The sequence below is a fragment of the Zootoca vivipara genome, chromosome 3, assembly GCF_965207765.1.
Source record: "Zootoca vivipara chromosome 3, rZooViv2.hap1.1, whole genome shotgun sequence".
NCBI classification, from domain to species: Eukaryota; Metazoa; Chordata; class Lepidosauria; order Squamata; family Lacertidae; genus Zootoca; species Zootoca vivipara.
This window is the reverse complement of record NC_142586.1, coordinates 115984733-116003487: the sequence shown is the minus strand read 5'-3', so window position 1 is coordinate 116003487 and position 18755 is coordinate 115984733. Positions and strand designations below refer to the sequence as shown.

The window sequence follows — 18755 nt, the reverse complement described above, 5'->3', positions numbered from 1 at the left end:
ATAAAAAAAACTTTCCAAAATGCTGATGTTCACTCAAAGTCCCAGTTCAAAGTGATGCATATTACTGGTTGTAACTCTCACAAAATGTTATTAAAACAAAGCTTTAAAAGCGGACTAATTATAGAGCACTTTCAAAGCTAAGCACTGCACAAGCTAAGTTTCTGATCCTGTTCCCGTATCCTATATATGCTTCTACAGGTTCCTTCCAACTCTACAATTTTACAATTCTGCGATACAATACCCGTTCCGCATTTGTAAGAACTTGGTCATTTAGTGTGGCAGCGCCTGCACTGTGGAACTCCCTGCCTATTGAGATCAAGCTGGCGCCTTCGCTGTGCTCTTCTCAGGACCTGCTAAAAACATTCTTGTTTAGGCAAGCCTTCCCAGATTCTTAGAACGTTGAAGTCATTTTATTCCGTTTTAGTATTTTAACTTTTCTGCGTTTTAAAGTAGGGATGTAATTCCTTCTTGATTCCATCTTTTCGTAAACTGCTTTGAGGTTCTTCACTACCAAGCAGCGTATAAATTTTATGATGTTTTTTTTAAAAAAATTCCTCATTATCCAATTAGCAGCCACATGTTAAGTACACCCCTAACCTTGGATCCCGAATGCCTTGCAAGTCGAGCATTTTGGTTCACGAAAGCCACAACCCCAGAAGTGAATGTTGCAGTTTGCAAACGTTCTTTGGAACCTGAACGTCTGACACGACTTCTGCGACTTCCGATTGGCTGCAGGAGGTTCCTGCAGCCAATTGGAAGCCGTGCCTTGGTTTTGGAAGTCGAACGAACTTCTGGAATGGATTGCATTCGACTTCCAAGGTACCACTGTACTTCCAAAGTTGAATTTTGTTCAGGCTAGAGCTCTTTTAGAGCTGAAGGGTGGGGGAAATAAAGAAACAGACCCTGTCCTCAATCCAGCCCTATCAATGTTTTATGCAAAACTGCTGCCATTCGCTGACACCCCTGATGTATAAGGGGAGAGGGACATGCATAAGAGTGCAGAGCAGAGGTCAAATTTCTGCTTAAAGGAATTTGTCAACTTCTCAAAAACTTTCCGTGTTCCTTTCCACTTCCATTGCCTCTCTCTCTCTCTCTCTCTCTCTCTCTCTCTCTTTTACCCCTCACAGGGGACCCGTCTCTGCTTATCAGTCGTACAGCACAAGCCTTGAGCTGATGATATGCCGCCTGTCTCTCTCACAGCAATGCATAAATATCTCTTCAAAGACCCATCCAAGCACTCTCTGACGCCTGCAAAAGTTTATCTCCCCGTGAACCCGCAGCTTAGGCTTGACATCAATAGCACTTTGGTGACGCGGGTCTGGAAGGCATTAGGAGCCGTCTTGGTGTGGGACAGAAGTCAGGAGCTGTTGACAGGGGGCCGGCAGCTGTGAATTGGATGCAGCCGAGTCTATAAAAAGAGCGCCAGATCTATTCTTAGCCCCAGGAATGGTGTGTGCGCACCTTTCCCCTCTGCACATGACACAGTTGTTGCAAACAAACCTCCCTCAACTTGCTCCCTTGCAGATGTTCTGGACTGTCACAGCCTTCGATGCTTGCGATCCATATGCAATCCACTTTCAGGTTCTTCGGAGGAGGCAAACATAAGAGCCTACTAAAAACCTGGCTTCTGGATCAGGCAATCTAGTCGAGCATCTAGGCGCAGGTCAATTCTGTGTCCAAGCAGCTCCATCTGGTACGCAGGGTGAGACCCTCCTGCCTGCAGACCGTCTTGCCAGAGTGTGCATGCTCTGGTTATCTCCCGCTTGGACTACTGCAATGCACTCTACGTGGGGCTACCTTTGAAGGTGACCTAGAAACTACAACTAATCCAGAATGCAGCAGCTGGACTGGGGATTGGGAGTGGCCGCCGAGACCACATAACACCAGTCCTGAAAGACCTTAATTGACTCCCAGTACGTTTCCGAGCACAATTCAAAGTGTTGGTGCTGACTTTTAAATCCTAAACAGCCTCGGCCCAGTATACCTGAAGGAGCGTCTCCACCCCATCATTCAGCCCAGACACTGAGGTCCAGCTCCGAGGGCCTGCTGGTAATTCCCTCCCTGTGAGAAGTGAGGTTACAGGGAACCATGCAAAAGGGCCTTCTTGGTAGTGGCACCCGCCCTGTGAAACGCCCTCCCATCAGATGTCAAGGAAACAAACAACTATCTGACTTTTAGGAGACATCTGAAGGCAGCCCTGTTTAGGGAAGTTTTTAATGTTTGATGTTTTATCGTGTTTTCAATCATCTGTTGGGAGCCGCCCAGAGTGCCTTAAGCTGGAACTGGGGGCAACTTCTGCTACGTAGGTATCTCACCTCAGATCCCAAATACTAATTACATCCCTTTGATGCTGGACTGGAATGCTTTGATGGTGTTTCCAGCTTGGCAGGGGGTTGGACTGGATGGCCCTTGTGGTCTCTTCCAACTCTATGATTCTATGATTCTATGATTCTATGATCCCTGGGGAGGAGCAGCAAGGAGAGATGGCTCTTGGACATAGACTCTACCAACCACTGGAAACTCAAGAACCACCAAGGGCAGACCTGTCCTTCCTGGGTATCCAGCTCAGCTCCTCCCACGGATGCGACACAGGGAGATAATGCTGGTTACTGTCGGAGCAATTCAACTCTTACCTGCTGCTGGCTTTGCTCCTCAAGGTTGAGCTTGACCTCCAGAGACTGACGAGCTTCCAGGAAGGCTTTGCGGTGCTTACGATCAGCCATGTAGTACGACATGATGCCCACGCAGATGGTACACAGGTAGATGGCAACATTGGACAAGATCTTGAATGAGAGAGAGAGAGAAAGAGATGATCTGCAGAAAATGGAGACCATTTCTTTGCTCCAGGAGATGCAGGTATGGAAGATGAGAGCAACCAGGCTTCTGTCCCACCCTATGCGTAAGAGGTCACCGTTGGTCGGAACTGCACTTTAGCCCTCCAGGTGTTTTGAACCACAACTCCTTTCAGCCCCTGATGGGACTTTGTAGTCCTGGCTGGGGTTGGTGGGAGCAGTAGTCAAAAACATCTGATGATACACAGTTTTGCTTCTCCAAAACATCTGAACCAGGAGAGGCTGCAAGAGCTCCGGATTAGTGTTTGAATGCGGTGGTGGACTGGATGAGACCGAATTAACTGAGGCTCTTCCCATGTTTTGGAGATACACAAGTTACTTGTTCTGGACTTACTTGTTCTCCCTCTGAAGGAGCAGAGGGTGTGTAGCTTGGGGGTACCCCTGGATACATCTTTGTGACTAGAGGTCCAAGTCTCCTCTGTGGCAAGGAGTGCCTTTTAACAACCTTGTCTAGTTCCCCAGCTATGGCTATTCTTGGGTAGAGGGCCTTCTCGGTAGTGGCGCCTGCCCTGTGGAATGCCCTCCCATCAGATGCCAAGGAAATAACCAACTATCTGACTTTTAGAAGACACCTGAAGGCAGCCCTGTTTAGGGAAGTTTTTCATGTTTGATGTTTTATTGTGTTTTTAATATTCTATTGGGAGCCGCACAGAGTGGCTGGGGAACAAATAAATTATTATTATTATTATTATTATTATTATTATTATTATTGGAAGCCTGGCCGCTGTAGTCTATGTGTTGGTAAACTCAAGGCTGATTTACTGCAATGTGCTCTTTGCGGGGCTGCCCTGGGCCTGGTTCAGAAGCTCCAGCTGGAAGAAAATGCAGTAGCCATTGCACTTATCTTTGTAAACCAAGAAAACCCTTAATAAAAACATATTTTAAAAAATAAATATATAATAAATAAATGCAGTAGCCAGATTGCTAATGGAAGCATCTGGCTAAGAACATGATACACCATTGTTAAAACAGCTGCTGGCTGTGCCCATCTACCACTGAGCCAGTTTCAGGGTCCTTGTATTTTTTTTAAAAGCTGCTCAGACAACGACCTGGAAGGCCCAGACTTCTACCTAGAAACACAGCACCAAAGGAAGTTTGGCTGAGCCCCAAAGTAAACAGCAATGTGTACACAGCCTCAGTCCGTATTGGATTTGAAAATGCTTTTTATATATGAAATTATTTTCATTGTTTTTACATGGAATTGCTTTAATGGCTTTCATATATGCAATTGTTTTGCATCTACCTAAATGTTTTATATTTGTTGCTTATGGTCTTGATCGTCAAATAGCTCCAAGGTTTTTTTTTAATACGAAGCTATCCACAAATGGAATTAAATAAATGAACTGCTGGACGTTGTCATCACCGAAGTCCTGTTTTTAAAATACTCTCCTGCTAGTTTTTTTTTCTGTTGTGCCTCTGTTTTTATAATACTGTTTTATGTTGTGTTTTTGTACACCGTTTGTAGATTTTATTATTATTAAGCATTTAGAAATGCTTTTGAATAAATAAAAATAACTGAATAAACTGTTAACCCCAATATTTTGTAAACTAATTAGAGGTTCTATTCACAATCAAATGGTATATACCCCCCTGACCCAACTGGGCCCAATCCGAAGAGCTGGTTTTGATCTATAAATCCTTAAATGGCTCAGGATCGCAATACCTCAAGGGCCGCCTCTCTCCAAATGTGCCCTGTGCCCTGAGATCATCCTCTGAGGCCCTTCTTCACGAGCCCCCTCCATGAGAGGTCTGGAGGTCGGCAACACAAGAATGGGGCCTTTTCGGTGGTGTCAACAACAAGCATGCAAACAATAATTCATGTAAGCGACCTAAGTGGATAAATGTTTTGTTTTCTCTTGTTTAAGGAAGGGGGAAACAAGCAAATAATCAGACTGTCCTGTTGAGAATGTGGAGAAACCGACATATAAAACCGTTCTGCTACTGCGCAGAATCTGCCTACACCAGGCACCCCCAAACTCGGCCCTCCAGATGTTTTGGGACTACAACTCCCATCATCCCCTAGCTAACAGGACCAGGGGTCAGGGATGATGGGAGTTGTAGTCCCAAAACATCTGGAAGGCCGAGTTTGGGGGTGCCTGGCCTACACCAACGAGGGAAGCTTTGTGGAGCACGGAGAGAAGCTGGGGCATCTACAAATCAAAGCTGCTGTTAAAGGCAGAGGAGCAAGAGCTGGTAAAACATTGGCAACCCTCCCAGGCCCACCACTCCTGGTAAGGTGTGGGTGGGCGTCCCAGCTGTTCCCAGGACGTCCTGGGACACAAAGTGTTTTCACCCCAGGGCTTGCCTGGCAGCCCTTTCAGATGGCTCTCACATGACTTTGCTCATTACAACTGGTTAAGGTGTTTTGGAAAAGAACAAAAGAAAAAAACCTGCCAGGTCTCTAAGCACCTGTGCGTTGAGGGGCCTGAGGGAGATACCTGGAGAGAGCAATTTCTTAAACGGAGCTTTGCATCTGATAGCCTTTGCAGCAAACAGTTTCTTGCCTTCCGTGGAGGAAGCAGATCGTGCCTGGGCTCGGATGGCTATGCTGCGGAGGTGCCTAATTTTAAAATACTTGCACACAGACGCTGGACCAGAGGGGACACTGGTCCGACGTTGTGTGCAACAGTTGTGCATGTCCCCGACGTTGGAATATAGGAATCTGTCTCACACCAAGTCAGTCCATGTGAAGGTAGCTGAAATCACCCACCGCTCTTTTGTCTCTCCTTTTCAGATGCTTCCTGGACTTGATTAATCAACTCAAGGTCTCCTTAAGGGTTTTGATCAGGGGGACAATAGTCTGTCCACAACAACAGCTTCCTTTCGGAGCCAGGTATCGCCAGCCACAGAAATTATGTGGTCTGTCCCTTTGGTCTACGAGCCGCCCCCAAACCAAGCTGCCCGCTCTGCGAGTCCCCACGCGCTGCGCTAAACCAGCACAGTGCGGGGACTTGCCAAGTGGTGCCAGAAATCGCATCTGCACATGTGCAGATACCGGAAATCGCTTCTGCGCATGCCCAGACGCTGAAAATCGCTTCTGCGCAGGCATGAATTTCCAGCGCCGTGCTGCGCTGGTCCAGCCCACAGACTAAACGGCCTCGGTCCTGTATACCTGAAGGAGCGTCTCCACCCCCACCGTTCAGCCTGGACACAGATCCAGCACCGAGGGCCTTCTGGCGGTTCCCTCATTGCAAGAAGTGAGGTTACAGGGAACCAGGCAGAGGGCCTTCTCGGTAGCGGCACCCGCCCTGTGGACCGCCCTTCCATCAGATGTCAAGGAAATAAGCAGCTATCCTAATTTTAAAAGACAGCCCTGTTTAGGGAAGCTTTTAATATTTAATGCTGGATTGTTTTAATATTCGATTGGGAGCCGCCTAGAGTGGCTGGGGAGACTCAGCCAGATGGGCGGGGTATAAATAATAAATTATATTATATTATTATTATTATTATGGCTGGTAAGCCTTGCCGACCCCTGCTTTGGAGAATTCTAGCTAGCATTGTGCCCTCTCTGTGATGTGCAGTGTGACATCACCTCCAGATAATCCTTCTCTGTCCTTCCAGTAGCGTTTATATTTATTATTATTATTATTAATTAAATTTGTATACCACCCTTCATCTGAATATCTCAGGGTGGTTCACAGGATAAAAATACAAGATAAAAACACAAAATACATAACAAAAACAAAGCAAAACAATAACCCCTATTCCCCCACCTCCTCCCACAGACACATTTAAAGTAGCACATATTGCTAGTTTGGATACAGACACATGTCTCCGCAGAAATATTGTTGCATTCAGTGCGACTTATTCCCAGGTGAGTGGGTTTAGGGGGGCAGGTTTAACTACCTGCCTTGGAAATACCATAAGATAGAAACTCAGACAAACTATACATGCTACCAGCGCATGGAAATGGGTGGGGACAGGGAGAAGGGGCAATACTTTGTCAGTAAGAGGAAAGAGAACAACAGAAAAGGACTCCTAAGTATTATGCAACAGCTACATTTAACATTTTAAATTGTTGGATAAAAGGTTCTCAATCTCTTCAGTAATCTTTTATCGCTCTGGGATGAAACACGTAGTAAGAAGCAGTAGAATTGCTAGTAATAAAACTGTGAGGGTCTAAATTACTACTGCTAAACGTTATTATAACTAGAGATTACAGTATCCCACTGGTTCTCTTCATCCCCACCAGGTTTTCGTTCTGCCCCTAAGACCAAGCTCTCCGGTTCGCCCATCGTTGGTTCGGAGGCTTCTAGCTTTAGCACATAAACACTTGCATGCGCTCTCTCTATCTTCAAGCATCTTCGGCACTCGTGTTTTGACCTGTGATGCTTTGTTCCGTCTGAATTCCCAATTCTGGGCTGCATCAATAGGAGTATGGCATCTAGATCAAGGGAAGTAATAGTACCACTGTATTCTGCTCTGGTCAGGCCTCACCTGGAGTACTGTGTCCAGTTCTGGGCACCACAGTTCAAGAAGGATACTGACAAGCTGGAACGTGTCCAGAAGAGGGCAACCAAAATGGTTAAAGGCCTGGAAACGATGCCTTATGAGGAACAGCTTAGGGAGCTGGGTATGTTTAGCCTGGAGAAGAGAAGGTTAAGGGGTGATATGATAGCCATATTCAAATATATGAAAGGATGTCATATGGAGGAGGGAGAAAGGTTGTTTTCTGCTGCTCCAGAGAAGCGGACACGGAGCAATGGATTCAAACTACAAGAAAGAAGATTCCACCTAAACATTAGGAAGAACTTCCTGACAGTAAGAGCTGTTCGGCAGTGGAATTTGCTACCAAGGAGTGTGGTGGAGTCTCCTTCTTTGGAGGTCTTTAAGCAGAGGCTTGACAGGCATATGTCAAGAATGCTTTGATGGTGTTTCCTGCTCGGCAGGGGGTTGGACTGGATGGCCCTTGTGGTCTCTTCCAACTCTACGATTCTATGAATCGCTGCTCTGTGCCTCTGCACTCATAATACCAAGTTCTACCCCTCTCTCTTTTCAATTGCCACAAACGCTTTCGCCTTCATATTCGCCCCAGAGGGAGGATTCCTTCCAAACCGGACTCTCCTCGGCTCCTGTCGGCTTGAAAGCTTCTCTGCCACCTTCTTTTTTTTATTTTAAGAACCAATGGTCTGGTTTCATCCCAGTTCAAGTGGGGCCTTTCCCTTTTGTTCCCCCCAGGGCGCCTAGCAAACCCAAACCCCTCCTTGGCACGCTATCCATGCATTAACACTACAAAGCTGCCCCTAAGGCCTGGAACCCATAGCGTTTCAGAGGAAGCTACCCAAGAAGGTCCTAGCTTTCAACATCCCACCTAGCAGCCTAAGCTTTCCTTCCATCGTCTCACAACTACATTTCCCTATCTTGTTGGTGCTGGCATGTACCATGGTCACTGGAACCTCTCCAGCACTATCTACAGACTATTTAGACGATAAGACACACCAGCAGCCTTCACCTCAGAGAGGCCAATTCTCTGCAGTCTGCACACCCATCACCCCCCCTCCCCGGCAAGCAATCTATGTTCTTTATGATCAAATTGCCAGCTGTTTCTATTATTATGCTGTAAGCCACCCGACAAAGGTCCGTATAGTTAAAGCTATGGTTTTCCCAGTAGTGATGTATGGAAGTGAGAGCTGGACCATAAAGATGGCTGATCGCCGAAGAATTGGTGCTTTTGAATTCTGGTGCTGGAGGAGACTCTTGAGAGTCCCATGGACTGCAAGAAGATCAAACCTATCCATTCTTAAGGAAATCAGCCCTGAGTGCTCCCTGGAAGGACAGATCGTGAAGCTGAGGCTCCAATACTTTGGCCACCTCATGAGAAGAGAAGAATCCTTGGAAAAGACCCTGATGTTGGGAAAGATGGAGGGCACAAGGAGAAGGGGATGACAGAAGATGAGATGGTTGGACAGTGTTCTCGAAGCTACGAACATGAGTCTGACCAAACTGCGGGAGGCAGTGGAAGACAGGAGTGCCTGGCGTGCTCTGGTCCATGGGGTCACGAAGAGTCGGACACGACTAAACGACTAAACAACAACAAGCCACCCAGAGTGGTGTGGAAACCCAGCCAGATGGGCAGGATATAAATGATGATATTATTATTATTATTATTATTATTATTATTATTATTATTATTATTATCCCTCCTCCACCATTCCTGACCAACATGCACCCATCACCTTCAATGTTGCCTAGAGTTCCTCTGCAGAGAGCAAAAGCCCACTAAGAACTGTGATTTTACTTTTTGGAGTTTGACATGCAACATTCACTTTTTAAATGACAGTGCTCGTTTTAAGTTACTGGATACGCGCGCACACACACACACCTTATTTTATTTCATTCTCTTTTATTCCACTGTACACATTTGTAATGCATGTTTTCTACTTTGTCTCCTTTAACTCTGTGCTGGTCCGTCAACCATAATAATAAAGATTCGATTCGATTCCTCTCTTACATGCCTTTTCTTCGAACCAAAATCCCCCAAATGCTGCAATCCTTTCTGCAACTTCTGACTTTTGGTTTCCCTTTTCTGAACCTTTCCCAGATCTACAATATCCTTTTTGACCCAGCCTGGGTGCTCTTTAGATATTTTGGACTACAGTTCCCACGAGCACCATCTCTATCTCTCTCTTGCATAGACCCACATACTTTAACTCGGGCTGCCAAAAGTTTTGTTTATCCAGTTAGACATACTTTTTTAAAAAAATTAAAGCTATTTTATGAGTTTTGCATTAAGGACAATTTCCCTGGGGTTGCTGGGAGACAATAAACATACCGCTAACATCTCGTTTATCTTTCAAATATCACTGCATTTGAATCGCTGGTTGCTGTTTCTTTACAAAAAATAAAAACCCACGATTCTCACGCTACACTATAACTTCCTACTTCCTCCATAAAGAGTTATCCTCGTAACTCAAAGGTAGCCAAGGGCCGGAAGAGGGAAGAGGAGACTGTTAAATTGGTCGTTTCTTCCACTCCATTAAGGCCCAAGCAGAGAATAAGGCCACCATCCCTGTGTCAGGGACTGGCAGGACGCTGACTTGTGTGTTGGGGGGGCTGGAGTCTGACTCAAAAGAGAAGAAATTTTAAAAATCCTTCCAGTAGCACCTTAGAGACCAACTAAGTTTGTCATTGGTATGAGCTTTCGTAGACAGGTAGGTAGCCGTGTTGGTCTGACGTAGTCGAAACAAAAAATACCTACCTACCTGTCTACGATCACACTTCAAAATGACCTTAACAGATTAGACAACTGGGGCAAAGCAAACAAGATGAATTTTAACAAGGAGAAATGTAAAGTACTACACTTGGGCAAAAAAAAAAAATTTGAAAGGCACAAATACAGGATGGGAGACACCTGGCTTGAGAGCAGTACATGCGAAAAGGATCTAGGAGTCTTGGTAGACCACAAACTTGACATGAGTCAGCAGTGTGATGCAGCAGCTTAAAAAGCCAATGCAATTCTGGGCTGCATCAATAGGAGTATAGCATCTAGATCTAGGGAAGTTATAGTACCACTGTATTCTGCTCTGGTCAGACCTCACCTGGAGTACTGTGTCCAGTTCTGGGCACCGCAGTTCAAGAAGGATACTGACAAGCTGGAACGTGTCCAGAAGAGGGCAACCAAAATGGTCAAAGGCCTGGAAACGATGCCTTATGAGGAAAGGATGTCATATGGAGGAGGGAGAAAGATTGTTTTCTGCTGCTCCAGAGAAGCGGATACGGAGCAATGGATTCAAATATCAAGAAAGAAGATTCCACCTAAACACTAGAAAGAACTTCCTGACAGTAAGAGCTGTTCGGCAGTGGAATTTGCTACCAAGGAGTGTGGTGGAGTCTCCTTCTTTGGAGGTCTTTAAGCAGAGGCTTGACAGGCATATGTCAAGAATGCTTTGATGGTGTTTCCTGCTTGGCAGGGGGTTGGACTGGATGGCCCTTGTGGTCTCTTCCAACTCTATGATTCTATTCTATGATTCTATGAAAGCTCATGCCAATGACAAACTTAGTTGGTCTCTAAGGTGCTACCGGAGGGATTCCCCCCCCCCCGACTACGTCAGACCAACACGGCTACCTACCTATAACTCGAAAGAGGAGGGCAGTGGTTTGTGGAGACCTGTACCAGCAAGGAGGCTAGAATCAGAAGCAGCGTAAACTTCAGAGCGAGTAAAAGGTGACATGGTAGAAATTTATTAAAAAATCATGCATGGCATGTAGAAAAATATTTCTCCCTCTTTCGCAACACTGGAACTCATGGGCATCCAATGGAAGGCTGGAAGATTCAGGACAGGTGGAAAAAAAGGACTGCTTTACGCAGTGCAATGTTAAACTATGGAACTCCCTGCCGAAGGAGGCAGTGGCGGTCACCAACTTGGGTGGCTTTAAAAGAGGATTAAACAAATTCATGGAAGGGAGGGTTGCCGGTGGCTACCAGCCAGCTGTTGGAAGCTGCATGCGAGGAGAGAGCTCTTCCACGGTGCGGGAGACTCAGCTAGATGGGCTCGCTAGCAGGCAGATTCCTCTGTTTATTTAGATTTACTGTTACTGCCCTTTATTATTTCTATCTTGCTCTTATATCCTACAGTAAGTACCCAGAGCAGATTACAAGAAAAGAATTATGTTCCCAGCAACTGATATTCGGAGATACACTCTCTCTGAACAAGGAGGCTCTCTATTAGGTCCCCATTACTAATACCAACTTGTATATATTTGTTTAATCCTCACCACAACTCCCTCTCCCCACTCTTTGTGTGTCTGTCTCCCCCCCCCCTTTTCTTCCTTCTCGATTGCAAATCAGCAGGCAAAGTTTCTCGTAAATATTTACCTGGTGCAAAGCACGGCAGGGATCAGGAAACAACGGTTAAAACAACCGAACCACTGTTTGGCAGTGGCGTGCAAATTGAGCCAGTGTGGTTACAGCGGTTAGAATGTCAGGCTAGACCAGGAGACCAGGGTTCGAATCCCCCACTCAGCCGGGGGTGAAGCTCACAGGGTGGTCTTGGGCCACTCACCGCCTCTGAACCTGACCTACCTCGCAGGGGTGTCCTGGGAATTAAACAAGGAGGGACAGAACCATGCACACCAACTTGAGTTCGGGGTGGGGGGTGGGATATGAACACAATAAACAATCTAAATTCAATGCAATGGAACAACACACAATGGTGGAAATCAGGATGAGGATAAAAGCTGCACCTGCTGTCATAGAATCGTAGAATTGTAGAGTTGGAAGGGACCCCCAAGGGTCATCCAGTCCAGCCCCTAGCAATGCAGAACTCTCAGCTAAAGCATCCCTGACAAGTGGCCATCCAACCTCTGCTTAAAAACCTCCAAGGGAGGATCCGTTCCACAAAGCCCTTCCAGAAAAGGAAAAGCTAAACAGTAGAATACCTGGCGGGGTTGGGGGAGAGGAGGAGAATAAATGCATGAAAGAAGAGGGATATCCCCTTCCGCAGGTTCTGAAGGGGGGGGGAGGGAAGCCACCTTCCACCAGCACCACCCCAACAAATGTGCACCAGGGACTTGCTATTCTTAGCTCCTCGGAGTTGCCATGGCAACCAACCCACTTTTGGAGCACTGAGGAAGCATCCGAGTGGGATTCGGAAGCCCGGTGATCGACGAATGCGAGCCGCAGCAAAAGAGCAGCACCCGTTCTCTCTGGGGTGGAGGCCATCGTTTTCCCGGGAAGTCCATAAACCCTGGAAGGAAAACGACCCAAAAGGAAAGCCGTGAGCTGCCCAGACAAGATCTGCTGCGGTGGTTTCTCCCTCGGCCATTTGTATTCTCCGGGTTTAGACAAAGAGAGAAAGCAAATGTAAGAAGAGGCTGCTGGATCAGGCCACGAGCCCATCTTGTCCAGCATCTTGTTCTCACATTGGCCAACCAGATGCCCCTTGTGGGAAACCCTCGAGCAGGATTCGAACACAAGAGCCTCTTGCAGGAGTGAGTTCCATAGTTTAACAGCGCACAAAGATGCTCTGCCTCCCAGACACTGAGATCCAGCGCCGAGGGCCTTCTGGCGGTTCCCTCACTGCGAGAAACAAAGCTACAGGGAACCAGGCAAGAGGGCCTTTTTGGTAGTGGCGCCCGCCCTGGGGAACGCCCTCCCATCAGAGGTCAGAGAGATAAACAACTACCTGACATTTAGAAATTACCTAAAGGCAGCCCTGTTTAGGGAAGCTTTTAGTCTGTGATATTTTAATGTATTTTGATGCGTGTTGGAAGCCACCCAGAGTGGCGGGGGAGGCCCGGCCAGATGGGTGGGGTATAAATAATAAATTATTATTAATTATTATTATTATTACTTATTATTATTATTATTATTATAAAATGAAAATTAATTAATAGTTTTGTAAGTTGTGTGTCTTCATTGCTCAATTGGATCCTTTTACATGGTTTTGCATTATGGCATTTTATGCATTGTGACTTGCAGTTATTTTTATTGATCGTTGTTTAGTAATCATTCATTGTAAATGTTAAGAGTGAATTTCTGTTTAATTATTTGCTGATGTTTTGAGAGTTAATTTTGTTGTGTACTTTTATATTCTAATAGATTATTGAGTATTACCGTATTTGATATAAGTCATGGGTCGGCAAACTAAGGCCCGCAGGTCGGATCCGGCCCAATTGCCTTCTAAAGCTGGCCCACGGACGGTCCGGAAATCGCCACATGGATTGCCAGTGCGGGCATTCTTTCTCTCTCCCTCTCTCTACCTCACACGGCAGCGGCGCCTCCTCCCTCCCTCCTCCTGGCTTCTCCCCGCCCTGCCTAGAGGAGGAAGGGGGCTGGGCTATGTTGCTGCCAGCCCCTCTCCAGAGCCCTTTCGCGTGCCGCTCTTCGTCCATCCGACGCCGTTCATCCCCCCCCAAAAAAAATATAGTTTGGCCCCCCCACAAGGTCTGAGGGACACTGGACCCTGCTGAAAAAGTTTGAGGACCTCTGATATAAGTCATTCCATTTTAAAGTCATGTTTCATTACAATTTTTTGCATTGGGTCAGATTATTATAAGATGTGTGCTCTTGGCTGAATATTTTGTTGCCGCCTTGGGCATAGTAATATAGAAAGGCATTCTGCAACTTAAAAGTGAAATGAAATGAAATGCTTCCTAATGGCAATTTCTGGAAACCGCAGGAGGGGAGAGAATCGTCTGGCGCTTGGGTCTTGCTTGTGAGCTTCCTAAAGGCATCTGGGACAGGAAACCCAAACCCGCCCCCCGGTACCTATCCTTATGTAGCCAAGACAGCACCACCCAGGCAAACGAGGGAAGTATTGGCAGGCTTGGAAGAAACCCCAAAACAGCCCAGTGTGGACTAAGCAGAACACTGAGTGTCTGTTGGGGCCAAGGACCAGAAAACGGAATTTGGGAGGCATAGGGTGAAGAAAGCAGCTGGCTGGCTGGGACAAAGAATAGCAATGGATGGCAGATATAGCTTGGCTGATAGAGCACTAGACCTTTAATCTCAGGGTCGTGAGTTCGAGCCCCACATTGGGCAAAAGATGCCTGCATTGCAGGGGGCTGGACTAGATGGCCCCCTGTGTTCCCTTCCCGTTCTAGGATTGTATGATCCACACACGACAGTATTCTGTTACAGGCCCCTGCTTGTGCTTTCTGCGTTTCCCTGCACAGAAAAGGCTGTGGATTGTCCTTGGGATCTGCTGATTTTTCGGATGTACCCCCCTATGAACAAGGTGCATGTCCAAAAATGGGCTTAACTACAGCGGAAAAGGTTCTGGAGCAGAAAGTCCAATGCCCCGGCCAAGTGTGTGTTATTCTCCTGCAGGCTCCTGGGCTCAGGAGGTGGTTGCTCCCTGCGGAGACGGCCGCCCAGGGCATTAGTTGTCTGCGTTAAACACAAGCAATTAGCTCTAAAGAGGGCAAGGGAGGCAAAGAGGCTGAAAACACGCAAACAAACTCCCAACAGCCGAGAGGCATCATCGTCGCCCCGCTGGGGCAGCCGGCCTCCGAGTGTGTGTGTTTGCGTGCAGTTATTGTGACAGAAAATTTGTGTACACACAACTCGCTCCTATAAATAGCACAGGGCCAGCCTAGCGAGGCAAACTCTGACTCCAAGGAGCTCTGAGTCTGAAAGCAGAAACGGCAGCAGTTCCATGCTGAGTTGCCCCCTGGGGTTTTTCGTAAAAAGCAGCTTGTTTAGACACTTCAGAGGCACCCATTATATCTAAGTCCAGCATCCTGCAGCATCCTACTGGATGCCTGTGGGAAACCAGGAAGGCAGGACCAGAGTGCAAGAGTTGTTTCCCCTCCTGCGGTTTCCAGCAACAGGTATTCCGCCTTGCCGCCCTCCAACTGCGGGTGCTGAGCTTTGCATCCTGACTAGTCGACATCGAGAGCCCTCTCCTCCTCCGTGAATTTGCCTCGCCCTCTTTTAAAGCCATCCAAGCGGGTGGACATCGCTGCCTCCTGTGACAGGGAGTTCCACAGTTTAACTCTGCACTGCGTGAAGAAGTCCTTTCTTTCACCTGTCCCGAATCTCCCAAGATTCAGCTTCGTTGGATGAATCCTGGTGCTCTGAGAGAGGGAGGAAAACTTTTCTCTATCCACCCACAGTCAGTTAAAGGGAGTGGGCTCTGTTTCGCCAGGAGATTAGAAGGCTGAAGAGGGGCATTTTCAAAGGACTTTTCGAAGACTTGGGGCTCATCCACACACACTCCTCCATTTGCCCTACTGCTTCCCCCCGGGGAAACTCGCAGTTAGCGCTGAATTGGAACAAATGAAAATCAGGTTGAAGCTGAAAGTTGAAAGGTTCAGAGTGGATAAAACACAAGAGTGGGCCCTTTCTGCAGTGGCTCCCCGTTTGCTGAATGCTCTCCCCAAGAAGGTTCAGCTGGTGCCTTCATCATCATCATCATCATCATCATCATCATCATCATCACTACTACTGCTACTGCTACTACAAAGCACAAACCATTGTCTCTCTTCCCTTCTTATTAACTTATTGCATTTCTATCCCACTACTTTTTTTCTAACAGCCTCAAGGTTGCTTACATGATTCTCCCCCCCCTCCCTCATTTAATCCCCCCCAAACAACCCTGTGAGGTTGATTTGGCCGAGAGGCAGTTACTAGCCCCCAAAGTCCCCCAGTGACCTTTATGTCGAGTGGGGATTTGAACCCTGGTGATCCACGTCCTAGTCCGACGCCCTAACCGCTACACCACCCTGCCTTTCCTCCAGAGACAGCATCTCTGAAACAGCTGTTGGCTGCCTCCAGGTTCATGAGACCCTTCAGGGTGTGGTTCGCCAGCCGTGTTCTGCAGCCAGGCTACGACTTTTCAAAGGGCCAGCTTTTCAGAATACTAAGCACACATACACAAAAACATGCATACGAAGCCATGAAGAGAGAAAAGGCCCACGTGCTTCCTCCTTCACCAAAGGCCCACAAATAGGAACATGACAAACACACACTTTCTGAATGACACACTCAGCCCCAGGGGCGGAGGAAGGGGGTACGGTGGGTGTGGGCCGCCCTGGGTGTCACCACTGAGGGGGGTGACAAAATGCCAGGTGGCACTCACCACAGGGCCTGCAGCGCGCCCGGGACATGCGTCTCTCCTGGGGGAGGCGCGGTGGCTTGGGCGCACGCAGGCTCCATGCTGCTCAAATGGTCCACCCACCCCCCCAGCTGTAGGGCAACTGAGTGGGAGGAGGCAGGCAGACTCCCTATGGGCAGCTCCTCCTGCCCCTGGGCGCGTCGCCCCAGGCGCCCGTGCCCCTTCCTCCGCCGCAGTTCGGACCTCCAAAGCTACCGTTCACAGCTATGTTACAAACAATCAAATAAATTGGAGTTCTAGTTGTGAGTTAAACCAAAAGGAAAGATACCAAGAATCATAGAATCATAGAATCACAGAGTTAGAAGAGACCACAAGGGCCATCCAGTCCAACCCCCTGCCAAGCAGGAAACACCATCAAAGCATTCTTGACATATGCCTGTCAAGCCTCTGCTTAAAGACATCCAAAGAAGAAGACTCCACCACACTCCTTGGTAGCAAATTCCACTGCCGAACAGCTCTTACTGTCAGGAAGTTCTTCCTAATGTTTAGGTGGAATCTTCTTTCTTGTAGCTTGAATCCATTGCTCCGTGTCCACTTCTCTGGAGCAGCAGAAAACAACCTTTATCCCTCCTCTATATGGCATCCTTTCATATATTTGAACATGGCTATCATATTACCCCTTAACCTTCTCTGAACTCTGGCCAGAAATTTCAATGCTAGGAATAAATCCTACTCACGAGTTGCAATCAAATAAAAGTATGTATTCTAGTAAGAATAGCAGATTTAAACAGAACACTAAAATAGCTTCAAGCTCTTACTAGAATACATATGTTACAAACAATGCCTGTCTTGGTTGCAGAGAAGACATGACGCCAAGCCACGGTGCAAGAATTTTAGCCATGACTTGCCAGAAGCTTCTGAACTGGCAAGCCACAGTTAGTGACCACCCAGCAAGCAAGAGTCTGGAAACCATGGTTTGGCATTAAGGCATCTGTAGCCAATGTGATGCTCTCCAGGCATTGCAGATGACAACTCCACTGGCCATACCAGCTGGGGATGATGGGAGATGGAGCACAGTGTATTGGCTAACCCTAGTGTAAGGTGCTCAGGGGACCTGCGTCTTGCCTGCTAGGCCTTTGGCACTCTGGTCCCTGAGCCACCCAGACTAGGCTCTGTAAGAGGTCACTGTGGGAAAACAGGGCGAGACTCTGCTATGTCTCTTTACGCAGATCTGGCTGGAGAAATTCCCCACTGCAAGGGGGGAGGGGAGCTGTATTTATGAGAGATGTCATCCTGACCTCTGAAGAGGCTTGTCTGACAGACACCTCGAGTTAACTTTCCCAGTGGCTTGTGGTGAAATCCATAGAGCTCTTAATGACCTCGTTTGTTTGCGACGGCAATTAGCTACTCTGGAAAGCACTCTCTAACCAAAAAAATGTATTTATTTGCTTGCTTCAGTGTCAACACAAATCAAGCTTCAAATCAACACAAGATAAACACACGAAAGTGTTAACACGTGAACTTTGCCCTTGCTTTACGTCTTGAAAGCAAATGTTCACATGGCATTTAACTGAGAGGTGAGCAAGCACGTCTGCGGGGATTGCAAGCTAATCTTTATTTCATGCCAACAGTAGCATGGTTTGCACATCGTGGGTAAGTCAAGCCACGCATGCGAGTTCTGCGAGAGGAGCTAGCATTCGCCTTCTTCCTCTTTGGCTTTCTTACTGCTACCCTGAGTCAAGCCACGGTTTGTCTTCGCATCCCAATCCAGGCTCAAGCCACAAACCACTGGAGAAACTTGGGTTGCAGCTCACGGTTTGTCTGGCAAGAGTTAAGCTGTGAGCTTGCGTTCGGACGATGCACTAAGCCAAGCCATGGTTTAGCGCAGTGCAGCGCAGCAACAGAACCACCAGAGAGAAGGGGAGTTTGCATGCTGACACTAAGCCACGGTTTAGCTTAGCATGTCGTGCAAACCAGGGTGGTGTGACGTACAACAGAAACCGGAGGCAGCCCTTTGTCTTCAGTGTGAAACAACAGTAAGGGGAGATTTCCAATGGCCTGTTTCTCTGTCTGTTCAAGCTGAGATCATTTTCAGGCTCTGCGCCTAGAGAAAAAGCATTGGGAGGGGAGGTGTAGAAAGAGAACTGGTGGCGGGGGGGGAGGAGTAGACATGGTTTCACCATTTCTGCAGCCGCCAATCAGCTTCTGGAGCTTGTCATTCTCCCTCTCTACAACACTTCCCTGCTGTTCGATCGCGACCTTGTTCAAAGATATGGCTCAGCAACCACCACATGCATTTCTCAACGTATTAGGTTGGTATATTTAGGAGCATACAAATACGGGAAGCCCACCCCAGAGACAGCTGCAGCTCTCTGGGGAGAGAACCTGGGACTTTCTGCACACA

The 18755-nt window shown here is 47.4% G+C and overlaps 1 protein-coding gene across 1 annotated transcript in view; it reads right to left on the bottom strand.

Moving 5' to 3' along the window:
• The window catches only part of ADCY3 (adenylate cyclase 3), an 80625-nt gene that overhangs the window by 48602 nt on the left and 13268 nt on the right, over positions 1 to 18755 (bottom strand). Inside the window, exon 3 of the mRNA XM_035110846.3 lies at positions 2634 to 2783. Within this exon, the coding sequence (XP_034966737.1) occupies positions 2634 to 2783 (150 nt within the window). The remainder of the gene's footprint in view (positions 1 to 2633; positions 2784 to 18755) is intronic.